We start from the raw sequence: 21962 nt of genomic DNA, 5'->3' as shown, positions 1-21962 counted from the left end.
CTTCGGATAACTTCGGGCTGTCGATAACGAGGACGAGGCTGGGAAATTTTCTTCGCAGGGATTGATTTTTACTTTCAATTTTTCTTTGAATGAAATATCTCTTGGATTTTACTTAATCGGACAAAATGGATTAGGTGAATATTACAAAAATTCTGTTAAATGTCTTACATCAATTATGGTAATTTATGAACTAGTATTTTAAAACGACCTTGTGGCTTGACAACAACAGATTTTTGTTGTTTCGATTCTCAGTTGAACTGTTCTGCTTTTTGTCTGTTTGCCAAAATTCACATCCTTTGTTAAAAATAAGCTTTCATTTGTGTTAAACAGTTCTATTAATTCAGCAATAGTTCGTACGACAAGTTGAAAAACTAAAAAAAAAGATATGAATTCATGATATAAGAAAATTTATTTTTGAATGAGGAAGATCATTAAAATTGTATAAATCAGTGTGATGAATAATAAGATGTCATTGACTGTGATTAATATTATGATGTCACTGACTTTTTTTGTTTCATCAAAAGGTCTGTAGGTACTATTATACTAATATTCTTTTTAATTGTAAAATTATATGAATATATGGCAAACGAAGGAACCTCTAAGATGGATTTAAATCTCAGACCTTAAGGGTACACATTTTAATAAGGAAGTGACTAGCCATACAGTTCCGTATTGCTTGCCAAATGTTCTACCTGTATGTGATTCATGTATGTCTAGCCTATATGCAGACATTCCGTAAAGTGCCGGTCTAACAGGCCTGACCGATAAAATTATGTTTGGACTGGGAAAAATGGGTGAGAGTGGTTTCGTCAAACTACCAGTTAGACGAACAGATCTTATATAATAAAACAGGTAGTGGTTTCGGCAAAATTAATTTATATAATGCAAACAATATCTCTTTTATAATGTGCACGCCAATTATCGTGGTTTATCACACATTTTCATGCAATTTAAGACAAGATATTGAACATTTAAATCTATTTCTTATTATTTTCTTCAGTATAATAATAATATTTACATAAAAGCATTACACAATACAAAAGAACGAATTACGGACAGGGTGGACCGTACCAGGGTATGTTTGGACGGGGCTGACCATATTTTGGGACAGGGCGGACCGTGACTCGAGACGAGGCGGACCGTGATTTAATGTAATAAAAATATTTAAATATAGTGTAATTGCCTTTTCTTTTTTTCTTAAGATATCATTATGAACATATACAAATATCAATGCAGTTAATTAATTTAGATTAAATTTGATTAATGAAATTATTTGAAACGACATCGAGTGGGACATTATGCAGGTGATAATTGACCAATTATTAAGATATTTAATGTCATTGTTTGTTAAGTAATAAGAGGGTATTACTTTATATAACAATACAATACATATAGAAAAAGCTTGTTATTCACGTCTGACATTTGAAACACAATACAAAACAATAGCGTGAAATAATGATGAGTGACGTTACAAAAATGATCAAAAAAGGTAGACAAAATTTACATCGTATACAGAACAGAACAGAAAAGATGACTTATAATATTCTTTAAAAGATATTTTAAAACATAATGACGAAGTTAGACAAACATATATACGAGTACAAAACTTAAAAACCGCATGCATATCGATTGATTTACTTTTTAACATACATTCATATATACACATAATATAATGCGCTATATATAATATTATGCCTTGTGCAACTATCTAGAAATATGTTTTGATGGAAAGTGTCTTGTTGGAATATTCTATCTATAATGTTATCAATTTTGACTGCATGCTCCTGGCTGACTTCTCAATTTTGATTTTTTTGACAAGTTCATTTATTAGCTTTGTTTTAATTAAGATGCTGTCTGTTTAGATAATTTATATACATGTTTACTTTTCTTGGTTTTCCTATAGAAACAAATTTAATCTAATATAATTGATCATTATTTAACAATACAGCTTAAATGTTATAAATTGCACATAAAAAATTAAGGTAATTCTGTCAAGTTTTTTAATATCAGTGCAAAAGGAAAATATGGTCTGCCCTGTCCAAACCTGCCCTGTCCAAACATAAGGTCCGCCCTGGTACAGTCCGCCCTGTCTCACAGTCCGCCCTGTCCTACGACCAAAAGAACAATATCATAGAAATATATACATGTATATAAGTAAAACATGACGAATAATGATTAAAAAATTTATAACAAAATATTGATGATATAAACACTTTATATATATGAACCATGTCTTCTTTGCCTTTAATTACTATCAGGCCTTTCCCCAGGCGCTTTAAGCATCGCGCTGCCGCTGTGCCTTAATCTCCAAATCAATCTTACCACTGTGCCAAAAAAGTTACTGCGGCGCTTGTTTTTTCTGATCCTTGTTTACAATTTCTAATAGCACTTGCAGAATTGGACTCGATGATTAATTAATAAACACAGCGGTCGTCAATTAGCGTATGTAATAACAGATTAACCCATTACTTCATATACACGCCTTTTAACGCCTTTTTCACCCCCCCCCCCCTTTTTGTTGTCTCAAATGATGAAAAAATGCCTTATTTAGGCCCCAAACACTTGTTTTTGTTTGAGAAATGTTGTTAAAAAAAGTGACCTCTTTTTCGGCGCGGCCCCCCAACCAAAAGATACATCAGGGGGTTGCCAGAAGGGGGATGTGCCCCCTTCTGTTTGGGGGGTTTGAAGGGGGGCGGAGTCCCCCTCATCGCCAAGAAAATTTTGGACTTGTGAGAGGCTGTAAATGACCCCAGATTGATCATAAGGTAACGTGAAACCAACGCTGAAAAGCATTTGACTCTATCTCAATCCATTGAGAAGTTGCAGCACTTTGAAATCAATTTTGATGGAAAAAATCAACGCAAAATAGTGATTTTTGGCAATTTTGAGATGTCCCCTCGTTGCCATGGTAACAGAAAATTTAAGCCTGAGCATGTTGTTGCAAGGGCAATGGTCCAGTCAACATTTGTGCCAAGTTTGATTAGTGTTGAAGCAGTTTTTATAGTATTATAGCAATTTGAACTTGTAACGGGAGACTTTTCAATGAAAACAGCCATTTTTCACAAAATGCTCATGAAGCAATGGGTTAATGAAAAAAATCAAAAAATCTACAAAACAACAATTTTTCTTCAAATTTATATGACAGGCCATGTTTAAACATGAAAAAACGCGATTTAGGGTAATTTCAAGTATTTTCATCATTTTCTGTTAACCCATTACTTCATATACACGCCTTTTAACGCCTTTTTCACCCCCCCCCCTTTTTGTTGTCTCAAATGATGAAAAAATGCCTTATTTAGGCCCCAAACACTTGTTTTTTTTTGAGAAATGTTGTTAAAAAAAGTGACCTCTTTTTCGGCGCAGCCCCCCAACCAAAAGATACATCAGGGGGTTGCCAGAAGGGGGATGTGCCCCCTTCTGTTTGGGGGGTTTGAAGGGGGGCGGAGTCCCCCTCATCGCCAAGAAAATTTTGGACTTGTGAGAGGCTGTAAATGACCCCAGATTGATCATAAGGTAACGTGAAACCAACGCTGAAAAGCATTTGACTCTATCTCAATCCATTGAGAAGTTGCAGCACTTTGAAATCAATTTTGATGGAAAAAATCAACGCAAAATAGTGATTTTTGGCAATTTTGAGATGTCCCCTCGTTGCCATGGTAACAGAAAATTTAAGCCTGAGCATGTTGTTGCAAGGGCAATGGTCCAGTCAACATTTGTGCCAAGTTTGATTAGTGTTGAAGCAGTTTTTATAGTATTATAGCAATTTGAACTTGTAACGGGAGACTTTTCAATGAAAACAGCCATTTTTCACAAAATGCTCATGAAGCAATGGGTTAACAGGTTGTTTATATGGTGCAATTAATAATCAGTCTGCGCGAAAATCTGTCACGGTCTGTCCTCGGTCATGGCTGAATTAAAATCATGTTGTCCGAGATAAATTTCACTACCGTCGGTCCTCACGTTTGAATAAAATTTCAAGAAGCTAAAAATATCAATAAGCTGTTTGATAATAAGTTCCCGGTGACCGAAAGAAATTTTTTAAAGAACCTGTCTCTTCAAAAAGTTACATCAGCAACGATAAAATTAAAATTTTGCCGTATGTTACAAATTTTAAAATTTTGTTTTACGATGCATGTTCAAATAAATGATGAATAACATAAAATATTCAAAAAATATTTAATCTGATATAATGAAAATCAACAACAACTAGAAATGTGAACTTTTTTTGCAGGAAACAGAATAATTTCATTTGCCACATATTTTCGCGATGCCGCTTTTTATAATTAAAAAGAAAAGGTAACCAAAATGAAGCTATGTTTTGTTAAAATGTGTGTAATAACACTTAAAATGTAGTTTATAAATTAAAATTACTAAATGTATTGTTTACATTAGTTGAGATGGAGATATTTTCCAGTATCACCTACTTATGGGAGTGGGTCCGGTGGGGGTGGAGTGAATTGGGAAGAAAACTGCATAAAGGTCTGAATATGTAGGGTATTAGAAATTATGTATCAAGTCTTTTCAATCACTTTTTAATGATACAGAGTTTCCCTTTTGGGAGTATTTATACCATTTTTCTAAATAAGCTTTTTCTCTGTTCAAATTCTGACTTCCTCATGACTTATTCTGTTTATTCATCATATACATACATCAATTGCATAAATGCAACAAAGATTGCTTAGGATTATTATTATTTGGTACTTGTTCTGGCTTGGGAGTGTCAGGACTCCTATTTTGAAAATCCTAGTGAGACACCTCCCTGTAAGGCTGTTTTTTCAATGGGCCAGCATCTTGTTTTGTTTCTACATTGATGTTCACACTAATATAAAGAAAGACTCAGTTTTAAACAGTTAAGAGTGATTGTGAATATAGACAGTTATTTAAATATATATATATTGTTTATAAAAAAAATTTCATAGTGTTTTCTTAATTTTATGATTATAGTGTAATTATTTTTTAAAATGTTACATTTATCTGGTATCTTTTTGTGTCGCCTCTACGGAGTAGTGGCGACATATAGGGATCACTTCTCCGTCTGTCTGTCTGTCACAAAACTTGTCCGGACTACTCCTCATAAACTACTGGTGCAATTTCATCCAAACCTTACAGGAATGATCAGAAATGTTTTCAAAGTACATTGACATATGGCTTTGAAACTTTGCACACTTGTTTACCATCATGACCCCAACCTGTAGACACGAGGAGGTAACTGTATCAAGCATTTTGACAGAATTATACCCCTTTTCTGACTTAGAATTTACATTAAAGTTTGCATACCACCTCAGATATTTTCATATACTATTGACATCTGGCTTTGAAACAAGTTGAAATTTTATACTCTTCTTTGAGAGCATAATGGGACTCAACATGGATTTAAAGGAAAATTTGACCCTTTTGTTATCTTAGAAAATTTTACATTATCAAGGCTCTTTTACTATCAAGCACTAAGAATAGTCGAGCGTTGCTGTCCTACCGACAGCTCTTGTAACAGATTAGACCCAGTTTTAGTTTAATTCTTGTTAAATAGTATTTTTAAAAAATTTGGCTTCTGTGAGATTACAGACCCAATGCTCTTTCATAGATCAGTTCATGATGGACGTTATCTTATGTTAGCATTTTGAAATTGAAATCCAGAAAGGGTTATACTATCTATGTTTCAATTTTAGAACAAAGTCAGCTTGATAAAATGAAAGTTATATTAACAACTTGATGAGACTTTCATATTACTTTATTTTTCAGCATTAACTACCTTGGTTTTGTTGACAAGTTGTCCAGAGTTGGACAGTAGGAGTATATATATATACACATTCTGGTGATTCCATCATGGCAGATTTTGATCCTGAAACGTTACTAGAATGGCTACAGATGAGTACCGGAGAGGAACGAGAGATGCAGTTGATTGCGTTAGAGCAGCTCTGTATGCTCCTACTAATGTCAGACAATGTTGACAGAGTGTTTGAAAGGTAATGTTAAAATATTAATACTGTATTGATTTAGATTCCTGTGTTGTAATTAATTTAAAATGTACATAGAAAATCTTACTTCATAAAATGTATTTATAAGGTTCGTCTAGAAAACTACTTTTTGTATAATTATTACTTTTTTCGGCTTTTGAAATGTTTAACAATTTTGAAAACATTGCTAGAAATTTATTGTGTTACCCTGCTCTCCATCAGAAAAATGTTCTTCACGAAAATTAAATTCATCCTTTCATCCCCCTTATAATGTCAAAATACTGAGATATGGTTTTAATAAAAAAAACTTTGCAGTTAATTGCAAAAATTTTTTTGCAGTTAATTGCATAAATTTATATTGCATGTTCTGGAATGTCTGGTTAAAATCACACGCTGGCATGCAGCAATTCATTGTCTTATTACATTGGAATCCTGGCATAATTCCCTGCCACTCTCCCTCTCTTTCTGTTTAATTGTTATATTGATTTTAGAGTGTTAAAATCTTCACTTAAAACATTGGGGGGAATTATTTTCTCAAATTTTTATCAACTGTAGAGGCATAGTTTCAGAAATATGGTCTCAGAAGTTGGGTTATAAACTTCATTACTTTGTTATCTTTTGATTCTGAAAGATTGAGGACAGATCCTAAGATACATGTATTGAGAGATTAACAAATTAATTTTTTTTTCACTTTTGAAGGACAAGTATTCTTAGAAATGGATAGTGAGCTGATTTGTTTTAGACACAACACTACATTTTAACACTACCACATTAAATATGTAAAAAGACTGGTCCATTTTGCAAACTGAAAGAAACTATCTATCATTTTCAGGGGGAAATTTCAAAATATATACTGATAATAGTGATTGAATAGGGTGAATAGTGACATGTGCAGGCCATGATAAGACGGCAAAATTGTGCTGCTTGATTTTGGTCTTTAAAATGATTGACAAGTCGGAGTTACAAAAAATCACCTCTTTTCTTAAAATGAGCTTAACAAAACAGGGAAATATGCACATAAGCTATCTGACTAATTTTTTCTCTTTCAATAATTGGTTTCAATAAACTAGACAGTAAGTAACTGATTTAGGTTGCACATAGGTCAATGGCTCCAGGTTCAATAAACTTTTGACGTCGTAAATTAGCACTCTTGCTTATCAATATTTTTGTACATGCCTGTAGTCTAATGCAATAATGAACTTTTATATTATTTGTAGAAAAATATTTACATGAAAAAGAAATACATGTTTATGAATTTTTTACCATTTATTATTTAAGAAATCAGAGCATATCTCTTTCAGTCAAATTTCTGTTATTTTTTTTTTCATATACACAATGTTATCAAAATTGCTTTAAATAACATGGGCAAGAAATCCTGTAGCCAAATTTAAGTTTTTGTAGCCAATTTAATAAATTGCTAGAAAAAGGGCAAAAAATGTCTATTGGCAAAGTGAGTCCTGGAGAAATGGACAGATATATTGACATTGTTTACCCTTGGAAGGGCTGTCTGCATACATGTTTGTCTTCCATCAGGATATAAGAACTGTAGAGGAGTAATTATTAAAACCTCACCTGATGACATGTTATTCTTTCTAAATTCATTATTTTACCATCAATTTTAGTTATTTCTGATAACATAATTTGTTAGTCTGTTATTGCTGGACATTAACATCAGGTCAAAATATCATATACAAGTTCAATGACTGTAAATTGATATTAATTATATTCTTATCAAATACAATAGATGTAAGGCTTTTGTCCTCTTCTTCTGCCAGATTTTAGTCATAGCCTTTGAATAGTTCAAGCCTCCCATGTATGATAGTCATATCTGGGCATGAACTTCGTAAAGAGACAATTTACACCTTAATTATTGTATTAGACTCTAATGGCTCAAGCTTGCACTATTTGACATGTGCCGAGTTAAAGTGAATGTATTTATAAAAAACCTTGTACACACATGATGACAGTTTTGTAACGTGTCATATAAGGTAAAAATTAATGTTTTATTGTCATTGTCGCAGTGCATGTCAGTATGTAAGGTCAACATTGTCATTTACATGTAGTCTATTGTGCACGAGATTCACACATTTTACTACAAACAAACTTGATAATTATATTACATTCATATGTAGAAAATGATTGATTAACTTACTGATGAACTTATTATAAAGAAATAATTAACTGATTGTTTACCTAATGTAGGTAATTAATAATCCCCAGTTTTTAACAAAACATTGTTGGAATTCCCAATTCCACGGGTATGGGTCATGTTCCCAAAATTCTGAAAAAAACACCCCTGTACTTGTATATAATTATATATCCAATTCCATAATTATAGTCACACACGGGAGGCCATAAAATGTTTGCAATCTATTGAAATTATAAGACCAATATTGGTTTGCTTATTGCCCCAATTCATTTGTCTAGATATCATAGTATTTAAGATATCAGTTAGTGAAATTATAGATAATACATCAAAAGATGATGTAAAAAAATTGTTTCAAATGCAGTGAACAATTTTTTGTAGTATATAATTTTTATAAAGAAAAAAAAAACAGACTTATTTCTTGTATAAAGTGTTTGTAAATAAATGTAAGTGTGTTTCATGCACTTGATAGTACATTGAACTGACTATTCTCTTACAGTGTTCGAAATTAGCAGTAGTCCGATAGCCCCTGACTTCTTAATTTCTCCTCGGGCTACCAACTTTTTACAGTAACAAGCCAAACCAGACTACTGTATTTTCAGAGGCACTATAAACAACTGTTTGAACAAATGAATCGTGCTAGTGAAATGTCTTTTAGGCTAGTGAATTTTCAAGTCTGGTAGTCCGACCGGCCTAGTGGATTCAAATCCCAATTTCTTACACTGCTCTTAGACCAAATTTTTCATGTCACCATTTTCTCCTCATTGCTGATTATTGCCTCCTCCCTTTAAAATTACATACCTTTTTCATGTGAGGAAACTAAAAAGTGGAGTGTAGTTTAAGTTCTACCCAGGTGCCCTTGTTTGTTTGAAATAAGGCATCTTCAGTTACTTGTGGTGTATCACAAAATTTAAGGTGAAACCTAGGAAGTTAAATGATACCCAAGTATTTCATAATTTGCCAAAAAAAAATCTTGAAGTTTGTTTTAAAGATAGAAATCTCATGAATAAGTGCTTTCTATAAGGTGCAAATTAGAAAAGCATTTTAGGACCATTTCAGCTGTACAGTAATTACCTACTACTGAGGTTTAAGTGTGCTTTTTAGCTCGACTTTTCTATGAAAAGGGGAGCTATCCTACTCGCCCCGGCGTCGGCGTCGGCGTCGGCGTTAGCGTTGGCGTCACACCTTGGTTAAGTTTTTCGTACCACCCCACTTTATTTCAGAAGTATTACAAGTATGGCTTTGAAACTTACCATACTTGTTCACCATCATAACCTCCATCTACAGACAAGAGTACATAACTCTGTCAAGGTTTTTGACAGAATTATGGCCCTTTTTTGACTTAGAAAGTGTATTGAGCTTGGTTAAGTTTTTTGTACCACCTCACTTTATTTCAAAACCATTGGAGGTATTGCTTTGAAACTGACCATACTTGTTTACCATCACGACCTTCATCAACAGACAAGAGGACATAACTCTGTCAAGGTTTTTGACAGAATTATGCCCCTTTTTGACTTAGAAAATACATTGAATATGGGTAAAATCCACTTATTGCCTTAACCCTTTGAGATATTGCTTTGAAACTTTTAATGCTATTTCACATCATTACCCCCATCTGTACGCAAGAGAAGGTAACTCTGTCAAGGATTTGTTTTAAAAATTAAGGCCTTTTATCGACTTAGAATCTTGGTTAAGTTTTTAGTACCAGTCCACTTTTTGACTGAACTGAGATATTAATTTGAAAGTTGGAATACTTGTTTACCATCATGGTCCCAAAACATGGGCAGGAGAAGGTAATTCTGTTAAGGATTTTATTTGAATTATGGCCCTTTTTGACTTAGAAACTCAGTTAAGATTTTCATTCTTGTCCACTTGTTGACTTAACCATTTGAGATATTACTTTGGAAGTTGGAGTTCTTATGTGCCATCATGAGACCTATCTGTAAGCAAGAGAAGATAACTCTGTGAAAATGTTTCTTGATTTGTACTTAGAAATTCCTAGTTAAAGTCTTGTGTGCCCTTAACTGTCAAAGTTTTGTTTTATAGGCAAGCACTAAAAAAGTCGAGCGCGCTGTCCTTCTGACAGCTCTTGTTAGTTAACTTTTACCTACTACATTTGAGCTGTGTCTTGACAAAACCAACATAATGCATTTGCGACCAGCATGGACCCAGACCAGCCTGAGCATTCCGACCAGCCTGAGCATCTGCGCAGTCTGATCAGGATCCACGCTGTTCCTATCAGTTTCCCTACTTGTAATAGGGTTGGTAAGTCAACAGCATAGATGCGGATGTGCAGGCTGGTCTGGATCCATGCTGGTCGCAAACGCATTATGTTGGTTTTGTCATGACACGGCTCAATTTTGTTTATTTAAAACGTTGAGTTATATTCTATATAAGTGAGTTTAATGGTGATCACAGAGAGTATCTACAGACTCATTATAATATATGTCTGATGTATCAGTGTCCCGATAAATCACATTGTGAGCCAAGCACTGCTATACCATAATACAATAAATGTAGTTGTACTCATTGATTTTCAATTTTATTGCCATACTTGCATTATGTTAGCTTAAACACAAACATTGTGCAGATAATACTTGTGATGTTTTTGTTTCCATTTTCTACACTACTGATATGATCAGTATCTAAATCAAATAACTGTTATGTTAACCTTTGTAGATTTTTGCCTTTTTTTGACCTCACATAGCAGATTTTTTTTGGGGGGGGGGGGGGGGCTTATAGATTTGTCCTTGTCTTTTCCTCCTGTCAGGCAGTCTGTAGATGAACAAAACAGTGGAATGTCCTATAGATGCATTGGTAGCCCCCCCAATAATAATACATTAATCAATGGTCACAGTCTTTTTGAATTGTCGGCATTTATGGCATTTCAAATTGTTATTAGGTGGACTTAAAAAAAACAACTTTATTTTTAACCTTTACTGGCTTAAGTGGATAAATTGCCGTTTCATGGACAAAATAATGTATTGGATCCTAACTGTGAAATGATGTATTTATCATAAGTAATGACTTTTGAATACGAAAAGGCATTTTATTACTGTTTAATATTTTCGAGATGCATTGAGGGATGGTTATGTATTAAATTTGGCACAAATGTTTAACATTGTTAGGCATACATGTAGTAAATTGTATGCTAAATTCAAGGCCCTGTGGCCAAGGTCACTTTAAGATGTCCGAGGGTAGATAAAAAAAATGAAAATTTGAGTATTAACCATTTAATTATCATAAATTTCATTGTATAGTAATTGTTCACTATCTTGAGACTGAACATTTGCGATTGGCATATTTTTGTGTAAATGTCATTGATTACCTTCTGTATGATTATGTTTTATATATTTACAGCTGTCCGCCAAGAACATTTCTTCCTGCACTGTGTCGTATATTTCTTGATGAAAGTGCTCCTGATAATGTACTAGAGGTGACTGCACGTGCAATTACATATTACCTAGATGTATCAGCAGAGTGCACAAGACGTATTGTAGCTGTTGAGGGAGCAGTGAAGGCTCTTTGTAACAGACTTACCCTTGTTGAAATGTCATCCAGGACCAGCAAAGATCTTGCTGAACAGTGTATCAAAGTAAATAACTTTTAATCTTATAAACAAGCCCTCTTATCTCACTCCTCAGACTATAAAGTCTTCGTGGGTATGTTTGTTCCCATGGTAAATAAAGTGGTTTGAATTGTTTTTGTATTATTTTTTGTTACAGATTACTTCAATCGCAAAAATGTTGTCATGTTGTAAAATCATTTCCATTGATTTTAATTTGAATCATTTTATAATATCATAACTATATGATTACTATATTTGTATAAATAAAGAACTGTGATACTTGTTACTTTAAATGAACTATATTACAATGCTGAAATGCTATAAGTCATGTTTTCTTTATATATGTGATATTTTAGGTACTGGAGTTGGTCTGCACGAGAGAATCTGGAGCCGTGTTTGAGTCAGGTGGTCTCAATTGTGTGCTCACGTTTATTTGTGAACATGGTTCCTACGTTCATAAAGACACGTTACACTCGTGCATGTCAGTTGTGTCAAGACTATGTGGAAAGATGGAGCCGAAGGACAGCTCTCTACAAGGATGTGTAATCTCCCTGTCTGCCTTGCTCAACCATGATGACACATTCGTGAGTGATGGAGCCTTGAGATGCTTTGCCTCATTGGCTGATAGATTTACAAGAAAAGGGGAAGACCCGGCCCCACTTGCCACACATGGACTTATAGAAGTATTGTTACAACGTTTACAACAAGCAGGGGAGCCAGGTAGTCTTACACTTTATGTTAGCTCAAATTTTTTTTCATTCTCAATTTGTTTTGACTATGTGATTCATGAGTAATCAAATACAGATAAAAAACTTGATTTTTGTGCTGAGTTGATATAAGATACTGCATTATTTATTTCATATTTAAGATTGTTTTTGGGTCAGTTCATTAAACTGTAAAAATAATATACTATAAAACAGAAGTGTCTAAAGTTTATTTAATTTTGGCTTTGTGAAAACTACAAGTTCATTATAAAAACAAGAACTTCACTTGAAGCACAGGAAAAAGACACACATAAAGAAGATGATGTCAGATGTTCATCTGCTTTGCAAATACTGTGTAAACAAAAATAATTCAAGTACATTGCCAACATTGCTGCAATGTTGGCAATGCACTTGAGTGTTTCTTTTATCTGTCTTTGTAAAGTAATAATATTTGAATTAAGAAATATACCATAAACAACACATAGCAACAATAACTTTTATGCACATGCATAATTAAACAGGTATGATGCAGAAAATCTTGTTAGTCTTTTGATAAAGTCAGAAATAAGACTTTGTAATTACTATTTCAGGACCGAATACATCAGTATCTAGTACACCAGGAAAGGTGAGTGTCACACCGGAGGTGAAGTCGAGTCCAAGTATATCAACTGTGATAAGTTTATTACTGACACTGTGTCGAGGTTCACCAACAATCACACATGATCTGTTGAGATCTGAGCTGCCTCATGCCATAGAATGTGGTCTTAAAGGAGATGAGAGGTTAGTGGTCGCAACTTTTAAGGAATTTTAAACCTACACCTACTTGAATTGAAGGTGCCTTAGCCACCAGTGTAGAGCCAGGTCAGCCTGAACATATATACAGTTTGAAAATAAAAAATTTGCTTTAAGGCCTCTAGTCAATGCAAAAATATACATACACAAATTCTTTATAAATTGTATGCAGTTTGACCAAGCTGTATACTGTTAGAAGATAATTTTTTTGTATTTTAGTATTTATTTCCTTTAAACATTGATTGAACTGTTTCAAATCCAATGCAGTGCAAAACAGTTTCACAAATAAACAGGTGTAGGGTTGATTGTTAACAAATTTGATATAGAAAAAAAACATATCAGGATGAATGCAATTATATATAAAATTAAAGAATAAGATGTAACAAACTTTAAAATTTGGCTAATTTCAGCATTGACTTCATTAACTCTCTGACTGTGATGAAATTCTTTAATTCTATGACTATCTACATGTTCTCATGTGGTATATCTCTATCATATTGGCACAGTGTTAGCTCTACATACATGTAGATTTCTGCTTACAGTATAGGATTGTTGAAATGAATGCAACAACACTTGTTTATATTAACTGTCACTTGTTGTATATATATCCATTTGAGTCACGTGTACATAGTTACCAACCTAACATATCTTTTTCACCAGATATTGATCTTATTTCTAGCAATTCCTCAATTTTATCTGTCATTTGTTGTGTGCTAATTATAGTCGTCATAAGGTGACCGCTTGAGATATTGTATTTTTAGTTATTATTATAAGTTGCTAATATCCTACCCTAATAACTTATTATGTTTGTCACAGAATCAGAATATTGTGTTGTTACAGTAATAAAGTTATTTATTTAAAGCTTGATGTTTTGTAAACAGTACATGCAAGGTTGCATATATTGAAGCCTCTGTAAACAAACATCTTTAGAAAGTTGTTTTCACAATAGTCACTGAACAACATTTGAACTGGTAAATAAACAGTACTTTGGTGATAAGAAACACTGTAACAACAAATATCTGCTTACAATAAACACTTATCCTTTGTATTTGAGTGAAAAAATTTATATGTATAACAATGAAAAAAAAACCAAAAAAACTATTAAACATTATAAACCCTGAACCACCTGGGTTTTGGGAACATGTCTATTATGTGTGACCTCTGTTCGTTTCAAAATCCCAGCAAAGGAATGTTCCCACATCGTAGGTAACTGTAACTATTTACACAATGAATAGTATTACGTTTCCGAATACCAGTTATTTTTAGGATATTTTATATTTATGATATTTATTTTTAGGTGTTGCCTGGATACAATGAGACTGGTAGACCTGTTACTTGTCCTGTTGTTTGAAGGTCGTAGTGCTTTACCTAAAGTTGGGGTATCATCTGTCTCAGGTAGATTACCAGGACTACGTAGAATGGACAGTCTAGGAGAGAGGTCACATAGACAACTAATTGATTGTATACGCAGTAAAGACACAGATGCTTTAATTGATGCTGTAGATAATGGTATGTTTATATAAATGAGCCGCCTCACGACAAAACCAACATAGTGCGTTTGCGACCAGCATGGATCCAGACCAGCCTGCGCATCTGCACAGTCTGATCAGGATTCATGCTGTTCGCTATCAGTTTCTCTATTTGTAATAGGGTTTGTAAGCGAACAGCATGGATCCTGATCAGACTGCGCGGATCGCAAAGGTATTATGTTGGTTTTGTTGTGACGCGGCTCAAATGATTTTAATGAATCTGCACACTTCTTTACTTTTTACATACAAAATTTAATACCCTGTCTTGAATTTGAAAGTGTTCGTTGTTATCTAACATTTAGCCTGCTGGCAGCAACTGCTTCTACAAATACAACATGTGCTAACGAAGATTTGTAGGGACATCCATGTGGTCTGATCATGTTCTGCACTGTTTGCTATTCAGTCAGTAGTTATTCAGAAATCTTTCCGAAAAAAATGATGAATATGTTTTTCTATATTGAAAGATAGATAATGGCTTGGTAAGAGCTAAAGGGAGTTCTTTTTCCTAAAATTTTGTAATCAATATATAGGATCTGCAGGCCAGCACAGCTTTATACTGGTGGCAAATGTGAGTCTTAATCTCCGGCTCTAATTTAATTATTTATCATTTACCTACTGATGATTGCCTATACTCTTTATATTAACTCTTACTATAAAAAGGAAAAGCTGTTTTTAGTTGATTTTAATTTATTATAAAAAGGACACTAATTATGAATTTAGTCAAATACTTCAGTGGTATTTCCTTTTGTTTTTTTTGATAGTGTTGCTTACTTCCTTATTTGAAATATTAGAGCTTGTATTTGTGCTAGTTTCATTTCATATTTGGTGAAGTTAATGGATTTATTTGTTATGTTTGTTTCAAGTTTATAGAAATTTTCTGGTATGTAAAGACATTTAGCAAGTTATGATGAAAGGAATATCTCTTCCAGGTTTTGAGGTGAACTTTATGGATGATGTTGGGCAGACTTTACTCAACTGGGCATCTGCCTTTGGAACTCAGGAAATGGTTTGTGCTTTCAGTTCTAACCACTACATGTATGCCATTTGTGTGAATGACACATGCGACATTGAATTTAAATTATTCTTTGTATATCTTCTAAAGTGGTTTGAATGTGAAGGCATTATAATTTTGAACATCCGGCAGTATAGTCTGGTTACGATGCATAGTAATAAACTGCTGTGGGTTTGAACCAAACAAGGTATTTCGCTCTCATTTGGAGTATTGGTGGTTCGACTTAGGTGCCTATTTTTACCTGAAATAATGCATGGACGGCCACCTGTGATTGAAGTCCACCATAGAAGCTTGAAAATTGATAAATATATGAGCCGCGTCACGACAAAACCAACATAATGGGTTTGCGACCAGCATAGATCCAGACCAGCCTGGGCATTCGCGCAGTCTGATCAGGATCCATGCTGTTCGCTATCAGTTTCTCTACTTGTAATAGGGTTTGTCAAACAGCATGGATCATGATCAGACTGCGAGGATGCGCAGGCTGGTCTGGATCCATGCTGTTCGCAAATCCATTATGTTGGTTTTGTCATGGCGCGGCTCATATATACAGTGCCTTTATGACTTAACACCCAAGAGATGAAACATCAGTAGCATTTAAAATATACATAATTCCTCACATATTCAAAATGATGACATTTTATATAAAGAATTTTGTAAAAATTGCATAGATCTTTGGAACGAGTCAGAAATTCGTATATTTTCATGTATTCATATCAACTGTGAAAAGTTAGAGTATTGTAGTATGCTATTTTAATTACACAACACATACATTTACTTTATCATTATTCAAATAAATGAACATATTTTGATTCTTCTATATTGGAGATGAATATTTGAATGTTAATTGTTGAATGTAATATTTCACAGGTTGAGTTTTTGTGTGAGAGAGGAGCAGATGTGAACAGAGGTTTGAGGTCCTCTTCTCTGCATTATGCAGCTTGTTTTGGACGGCCACAGATTGTGAAAACTTTACTTAGGTATGGAGCAAACCCTGACCTGCGTGATGAAGATGGAAAAACTCCGCTAGATAAAGCTAGAGAAAGAAGTGATGAAGGACATAGAGAAGTTATACAGATATTGCAGTCACCAGGTTTAAACTTGTTTTAATGAATAATTATTTCCTCTATCCTTAACTTCTTTTGCATATGCCACTTAACTAAGAACACTATTGGTCTATGTGATTTTGATGCATGAGTTTATGTCTGAACAGGGTCCATCTTTTCCTTTAATGATTTTACTTCATGCTAATATTTTAAATTTTCTCAAATGCTGTTTCAAAAAAACAAGGTAGAAAAAAGTATGTGTATAAATTTCTTTGTTACATAAGGTGAATGGATGGTTCCATTACAAAGGGACAGCACTCCTGTGTCTATGGAGGAGAAAGAGAAAAAAGAAGAGACACCGATGGAAGTTGATGACCCTGCGGAGCCAAAAGGTGACCCAGAGGTGGCGCCACGATATGTACAGAGACTATTACCAGTATTTACCAATGTGTTCCAAAGTTCTATGATACAATCTATACGGTAAGTTTATAATGACTATTGATATATACAGTATATGAATTGTGTGAAGTAGATTGAAAAGGTCAGGAGTGAACTATGTCTAAGTTGGTCAAGATCATTGACTTGTAGTATGATTCAATGCTTTCAGTCAATTTTTAAGGACAATATATTTTCAAGCTAGCAAGCTTCCAATTTGATGGTTCTATGCAGGTCCTGGCTTGTGTTTGAAATAATTGATAAAAAGCTAAGTTAAATCAGTAAATTTAAGTCATAAATAACCATAGAATCATTATCACTTCTACATCACTGTTTGGTTTTGGTATTAAGATTTTTAACTCTTTTAGAGTTTATTATAAACAATTTTGTATTAACATTTTCAGAAAATCTAGTTTATCTCTGTTAAAGAAGATGGTACATTATATAGAAGGTCCACTATTAGAGGACTTGTGTAATCAAAGTGGGTCATCAGCAGGGGTCAGCTTCGCTACATCACTGACAGAGGTCCTAGCTAATGTTCTAGACCATGAGGTATAGTGTTGTCTGTTTTTATGGTGTTTAACCCTTAACCTGCTTGCAGCAACAGATTCTACCCATGCTACCAGTTTAGACATGCTACCTGTTTAGACCGAGATTTGTGCGGTCTGATCATGGTTGGCACTATTCCCTATTTAGTCAGTACATATTTTGAAATTTTTCCTTAAGATAATACAGTAATTAGTTTTGTCTAGATTGAAAGATGGCAAGACCAATTAAGATATTTAGGTGGTAAAAATTAAGTTACTATTTCCATTTTATGTTGTTGTAAAAGCCTGCATGTCTCAAGTTAAAGCCTGTATGTCCAAATGTTAAAGGTCGGTGACTTTAAGTTTTGCATGTACGGTGAACCCTTTGATTTGACATGATCTTGGACAGTATTAAGGTTGTTTAAGAGCCTATTCAGTAGTCTAAAAAGAGAATTTAGTAAAGGTTAGAAAGGGATTGCCTAATTGCATTGGAAAGAGATATGTTGCAAATGTGACCAACAGAAAATGTCAGATTTGTAATATTTTTGTCATTATTGTAAGCTTTGACTTTTGATATTTTCATGTGGAAAATAATTTGTTTTGTAGGATGACGATGATGGTCACCTAACTGCATTACAAATCATACAGGAAGTGATGAGAAAAGGGGGAACACTCTTCCTGGACAACTTTGCTAGGTTAGGATTGTTTGGCAAGGTTCTCTCCCTTGCTGGACCACCAGAAGATGAGGGCGCTGTTGGAAGTAATGAAAAGGTATATAAACTGTTTCAACTGTAATAATGATATACCTATGTCATGTCATAGAGCCCGGCCGACCTGAATGTCTATATAATATTCTGATGAGGACCTATACAGATAATTGCTCAGTTATACTTACATTGATTGACCTTAAGGTGACTGATATTACTACTGCTCAAGTGATTGCTAAGTGAGGGATGTTGCACTTTTTCATTATCCCTCATGTACGGAATCAAAATTCACAATTTTTCATGTAATTTTGTTGTAAGTAATGCTTTCGAGTGATCACTTTTTCTCAAATTTTGATAGAGTGAACTGTTTGAAATGTATACATTTTGTATTGGCTAATAAATAGTACATGTATAAATTTTATTAACTGTGTGATGTTAATTGATAATTGTATATATATGTTACAGGATGAGGATGGGAGTGTACAAGAAGATGCCTCAGATATTGTTCAGGGTAAACCATACCATTGGAAGGACTGGTGTATGGTACGGGGTCGAGACTGTCTATACTTGTGGAGCGATGCAGCTGCATTAGAACTTTCTAACGGCAGTAACGGCTGGTTCAGGTTTATTCTAGACAGTAAACTAGCTACCATGTACTCTAGTGGAAGCCCTGAAGGTGGATCAGATAGTTCAGAGAATAGAGGAGAGTTTCTAGAGAAGTTACAACGTGCTAAAAGTCAGATAAAACTTGGTACACCTAGTCAGCCTATTATGTCACATGTGTCGGCAAACAGGATCCTGGTGGGAAACTGGGCCATAACGTGTAAGAAGGAAGGAGAGTTACATATACAGAATTCTGATGGCCAACATGTAAGTGCAGGATATATGTATGTTCTTTGTGGAGAATGTTTAAAATGTTTCTCTCAGTTGTTGAATTGGAACGAAATTAGATAAGGTCAAAGTTTCAAGTTTTCCCCTTAATCTTGTTAGTTTAGATAAACATTAAAAAAATGTCTTGCACTCACTTCTAAACTTATCACGAAAATATTATTTATAAGCTACATTTTAGAATGCGCATATTGAGAATTCCATCCTCCTGTTACTATATAATTTTTATGAACCATTTTATATAATAAATATATTAAAATTGACTTTCTACATCTACATGTATCAAATGTAATTGGAGTATAATTTATTTACAGCAAGCTACAATTTTAAAAGAGGATTTGGCAGGGTTTGTGTTTGAATCAAATCGTGGTACAAAACATTCCTTCACTGCCGAGACTTCTCTAGGACCAGAGTTCTCAGCAGGCTGGGGTGGTAAAAAGAGCAGGAAGTTCAGGTCAAAAATTGATGCTCTCAGATCAAAGGTAAATGCTTATCTTCTTAAAGGGCAGGTTTGGGGGTGGGGTTGTTGGTTGGGCTATCACACATGTGATACATTATAAACTATTCTCATACTCTTCTGTCTGATTGGTTTTTGTTAAGTAACCAATGATAGAGTTTCATTTAAAAATATGTTCTGATATTTATCTTCAGAATTTCAAGACCAAAAGTTAAACATAGAGGAATATAGATTAAACATTTCTATAAAAAAAGAGAAACTTATTTAACATAGGTTTAATGTAGCTTGTAAATAAAAATTTAAAAAATGTGGGTTTTCTTTTTAACTCCCCGCACAATTAATATTATTTAGTATATAAAGTATATGTGTTGTTTATTAATCTTGTATTATGTTACCACAGGTAAAGAGTCAAGCTAGAGAGATTTATGATGAGTATTTCAAGACGGCCGAGTCAACACCTCGCAGTATTGTATATAAGATGAAGATGATTGTTCAAAAACTAGAGGCAGCCTGTGCCAAACAAATTACTCAAGTCAAGGTATACACTGATTTATTTTTCTCTCATCCTAAACAACTTGTCTTTATTTCAGTTATTGACAAACTATAGAAATATATTTTATTATTTTGAGTCTATAAATATATATATAAGTCAATACTAGGGAGTGGCAATAGTAACTTTAGGTGATAGTCCTACCAGTAAAATTATATCATTACAGTTTTTTCAATACTAAAGAGAACTTTTTCTTGGTGATATTTTAGAATAAGCATTTATGTTTTCAAACCCCTCACCACTTTACAGAATAATTTTATGTATAGATATAATATGTTATTCTAACATGACCTGCATTTTTCCCCATTGAACATAGAATAACTGAAAGTGTGTGTTATTATGCAATAAAATCACAGTTTGACATTCTATATTTAGACATGTGACGTAATCATTATACATATGACGCAACCACTAAAAATGTGATCGCTGAAAATGAGTACGGAAACAAATAAGGCGCAATTTAGGTTAATATCAGGTACGGCAGCATTTATTTGTTGATGTTGTGTTAGAATCGAAATAATGTATCGAAATCAGTGAATTTATTGCTTGATAAAATCACTGTTTGTCGTTTGGATGCGCATCACTATATCACTGGGGCTACGCCCTCGTGATATAATTCCTCGCATCTGAACTCGAAACAGTGATTTTACTGAGCGATAAAATCACTGTTTGAGATATATTATTTCTTAAATGAAATACATGCATATAATGATTTATGATATATATATGATATATTTGACAGAGTGCGGATGGTCATGTAAATTGGCAGGAGGAAATGAGACATGCCCTCGAGGAGCTGGTGGATCTATTGAAGGATGAACATACTATATCAGCTTTTGAACTGTACTCTAGTGGACTTGTACAAACTCTTCTCAATATACTTAGTAATGTAAGTCTGTATACCTGACTTTGTTACAATGTTACAATGACATTATACCTTTTTAAGTGAAGGAATAATACAGATACCTCTCCATGCTTTATGTGAGGGCAGTGAGGCACAGATGAGCATAATCACATTGTTACTCAAAAAACTAAGTAAAAGAAAGTTTTAAACTCAAAAATAAAAACACTACAAACTTTTAAAATCAATTAAATTACAGTTAAAATATAATATTATTTTGAGTGCTACTTAGTTAACACTTTATTTGTTCTGTCTATGTTTGCTATCTGGAAACCTGTTTATATCTGTTTAACATAAAAGAAGTTAGAAGAAAAGGTATAAATAAATAATAGAATATACATGGTATAATAATATTATTGCTATATGTTCACATTCCAGTTTATTTGGCTTCTCAATAAAATACTTGAGCAGTGTATCAGCTTTGTTTGCTGGATTATACATGTACACAGTGAACTTTTACCTGTCTGTATATATTAAAGTGTATCTAATTCAACTTGAATTTTCTTGTATTACAGAATATAGAAGAACCTAACACAAAAGGCAGCCAGAAAAGAACAAAGGAAAGAATCAACATATTTAGACTTGTGTTCAGAGATAGAGAAGGGTGATTATATAAATTTAAACTCTTACAGCTCTAATTCCTTTACCACCATTGTTATGTATCAAGTCAGGCCATTATATTGATACATTTACATGGTGTCAGAACAAGATAGTTCAATTTTTGTTTTAATTGATGATTATATCTT

The 21962-nt window shown here is 33.6% G+C and overlaps 1 protein-coding gene across 1 annotated transcript in view; it reads left to right on the top strand.

The window, feature by feature from the left end:
• Nucleotides 1–21962, top strand: part of LOC132752002 (E3 ubiquitin-protein ligase HECTD1-like) — a 44485-nt gene continuing 22523 nt past the window's right edge. Inside the window, exons 1-16 of the mRNA XM_060742232.1 lie at nt 1–134; nt 5740–5963; nt 11461–11695; nt 12025–12388; nt 12963–13152; nt 14462–14673; nt 15623–15699; nt 16576–16798; nt 17036–17231; nt 17591–17738; nt 18320–18484; nt 18886–19290; nt 19623–19790; nt 20166–20303; nt 21058–21204; nt 21732–21820. Coding sequence (XP_060598215.1) covers nt 5824–5963; nt 11461–11695; nt 12025–12388; nt 12963–13152; nt 14462–14673; nt 15623–15699; nt 16576–16798; nt 17036–17231; nt 17591–17738; nt 18320–18484; nt 18886–19290; nt 19623–19790; nt 20166–20303; nt 21058–21204; nt 21732–21820 — 2897 coding nt within the window. The 5' untranslated portion in view covers nt 1–134; nt 5740–5823. The remainder of the gene's footprint in view (nt 135–5739; nt 5964–11460; nt 11696–12024; nt 12389–12962; nt 13153–14461; nt 14674–15622; nt 15700–16575; nt 16799–17035; nt 17232–17590; nt 17739–18319; nt 18485–18885; nt 19291–19622; nt 19791–20165; nt 20304–21057; nt 21205–21731; nt 21821–21962) is intronic.

This window comes from Ruditapes philippinarum, unplaced genomic scaffold, assembly GCF_026571515.1.
Source record: "Ruditapes philippinarum isolate M1 unplaced genomic scaffold, ASM2657151v2 ctg1663_1_1_1_1, whole genome shotgun sequence".
In the NCBI taxonomy this organism is placed as follows: Eukaryota; Metazoa; Mollusca; class Bivalvia; order Venerida; family Veneridae; genus Ruditapes; species Ruditapes philippinarum.
The sequence above is the reverse complement of the archived record's forward strand: the minus strand, read 5'-3'. Positions and strand labels throughout refer to the sequence as shown.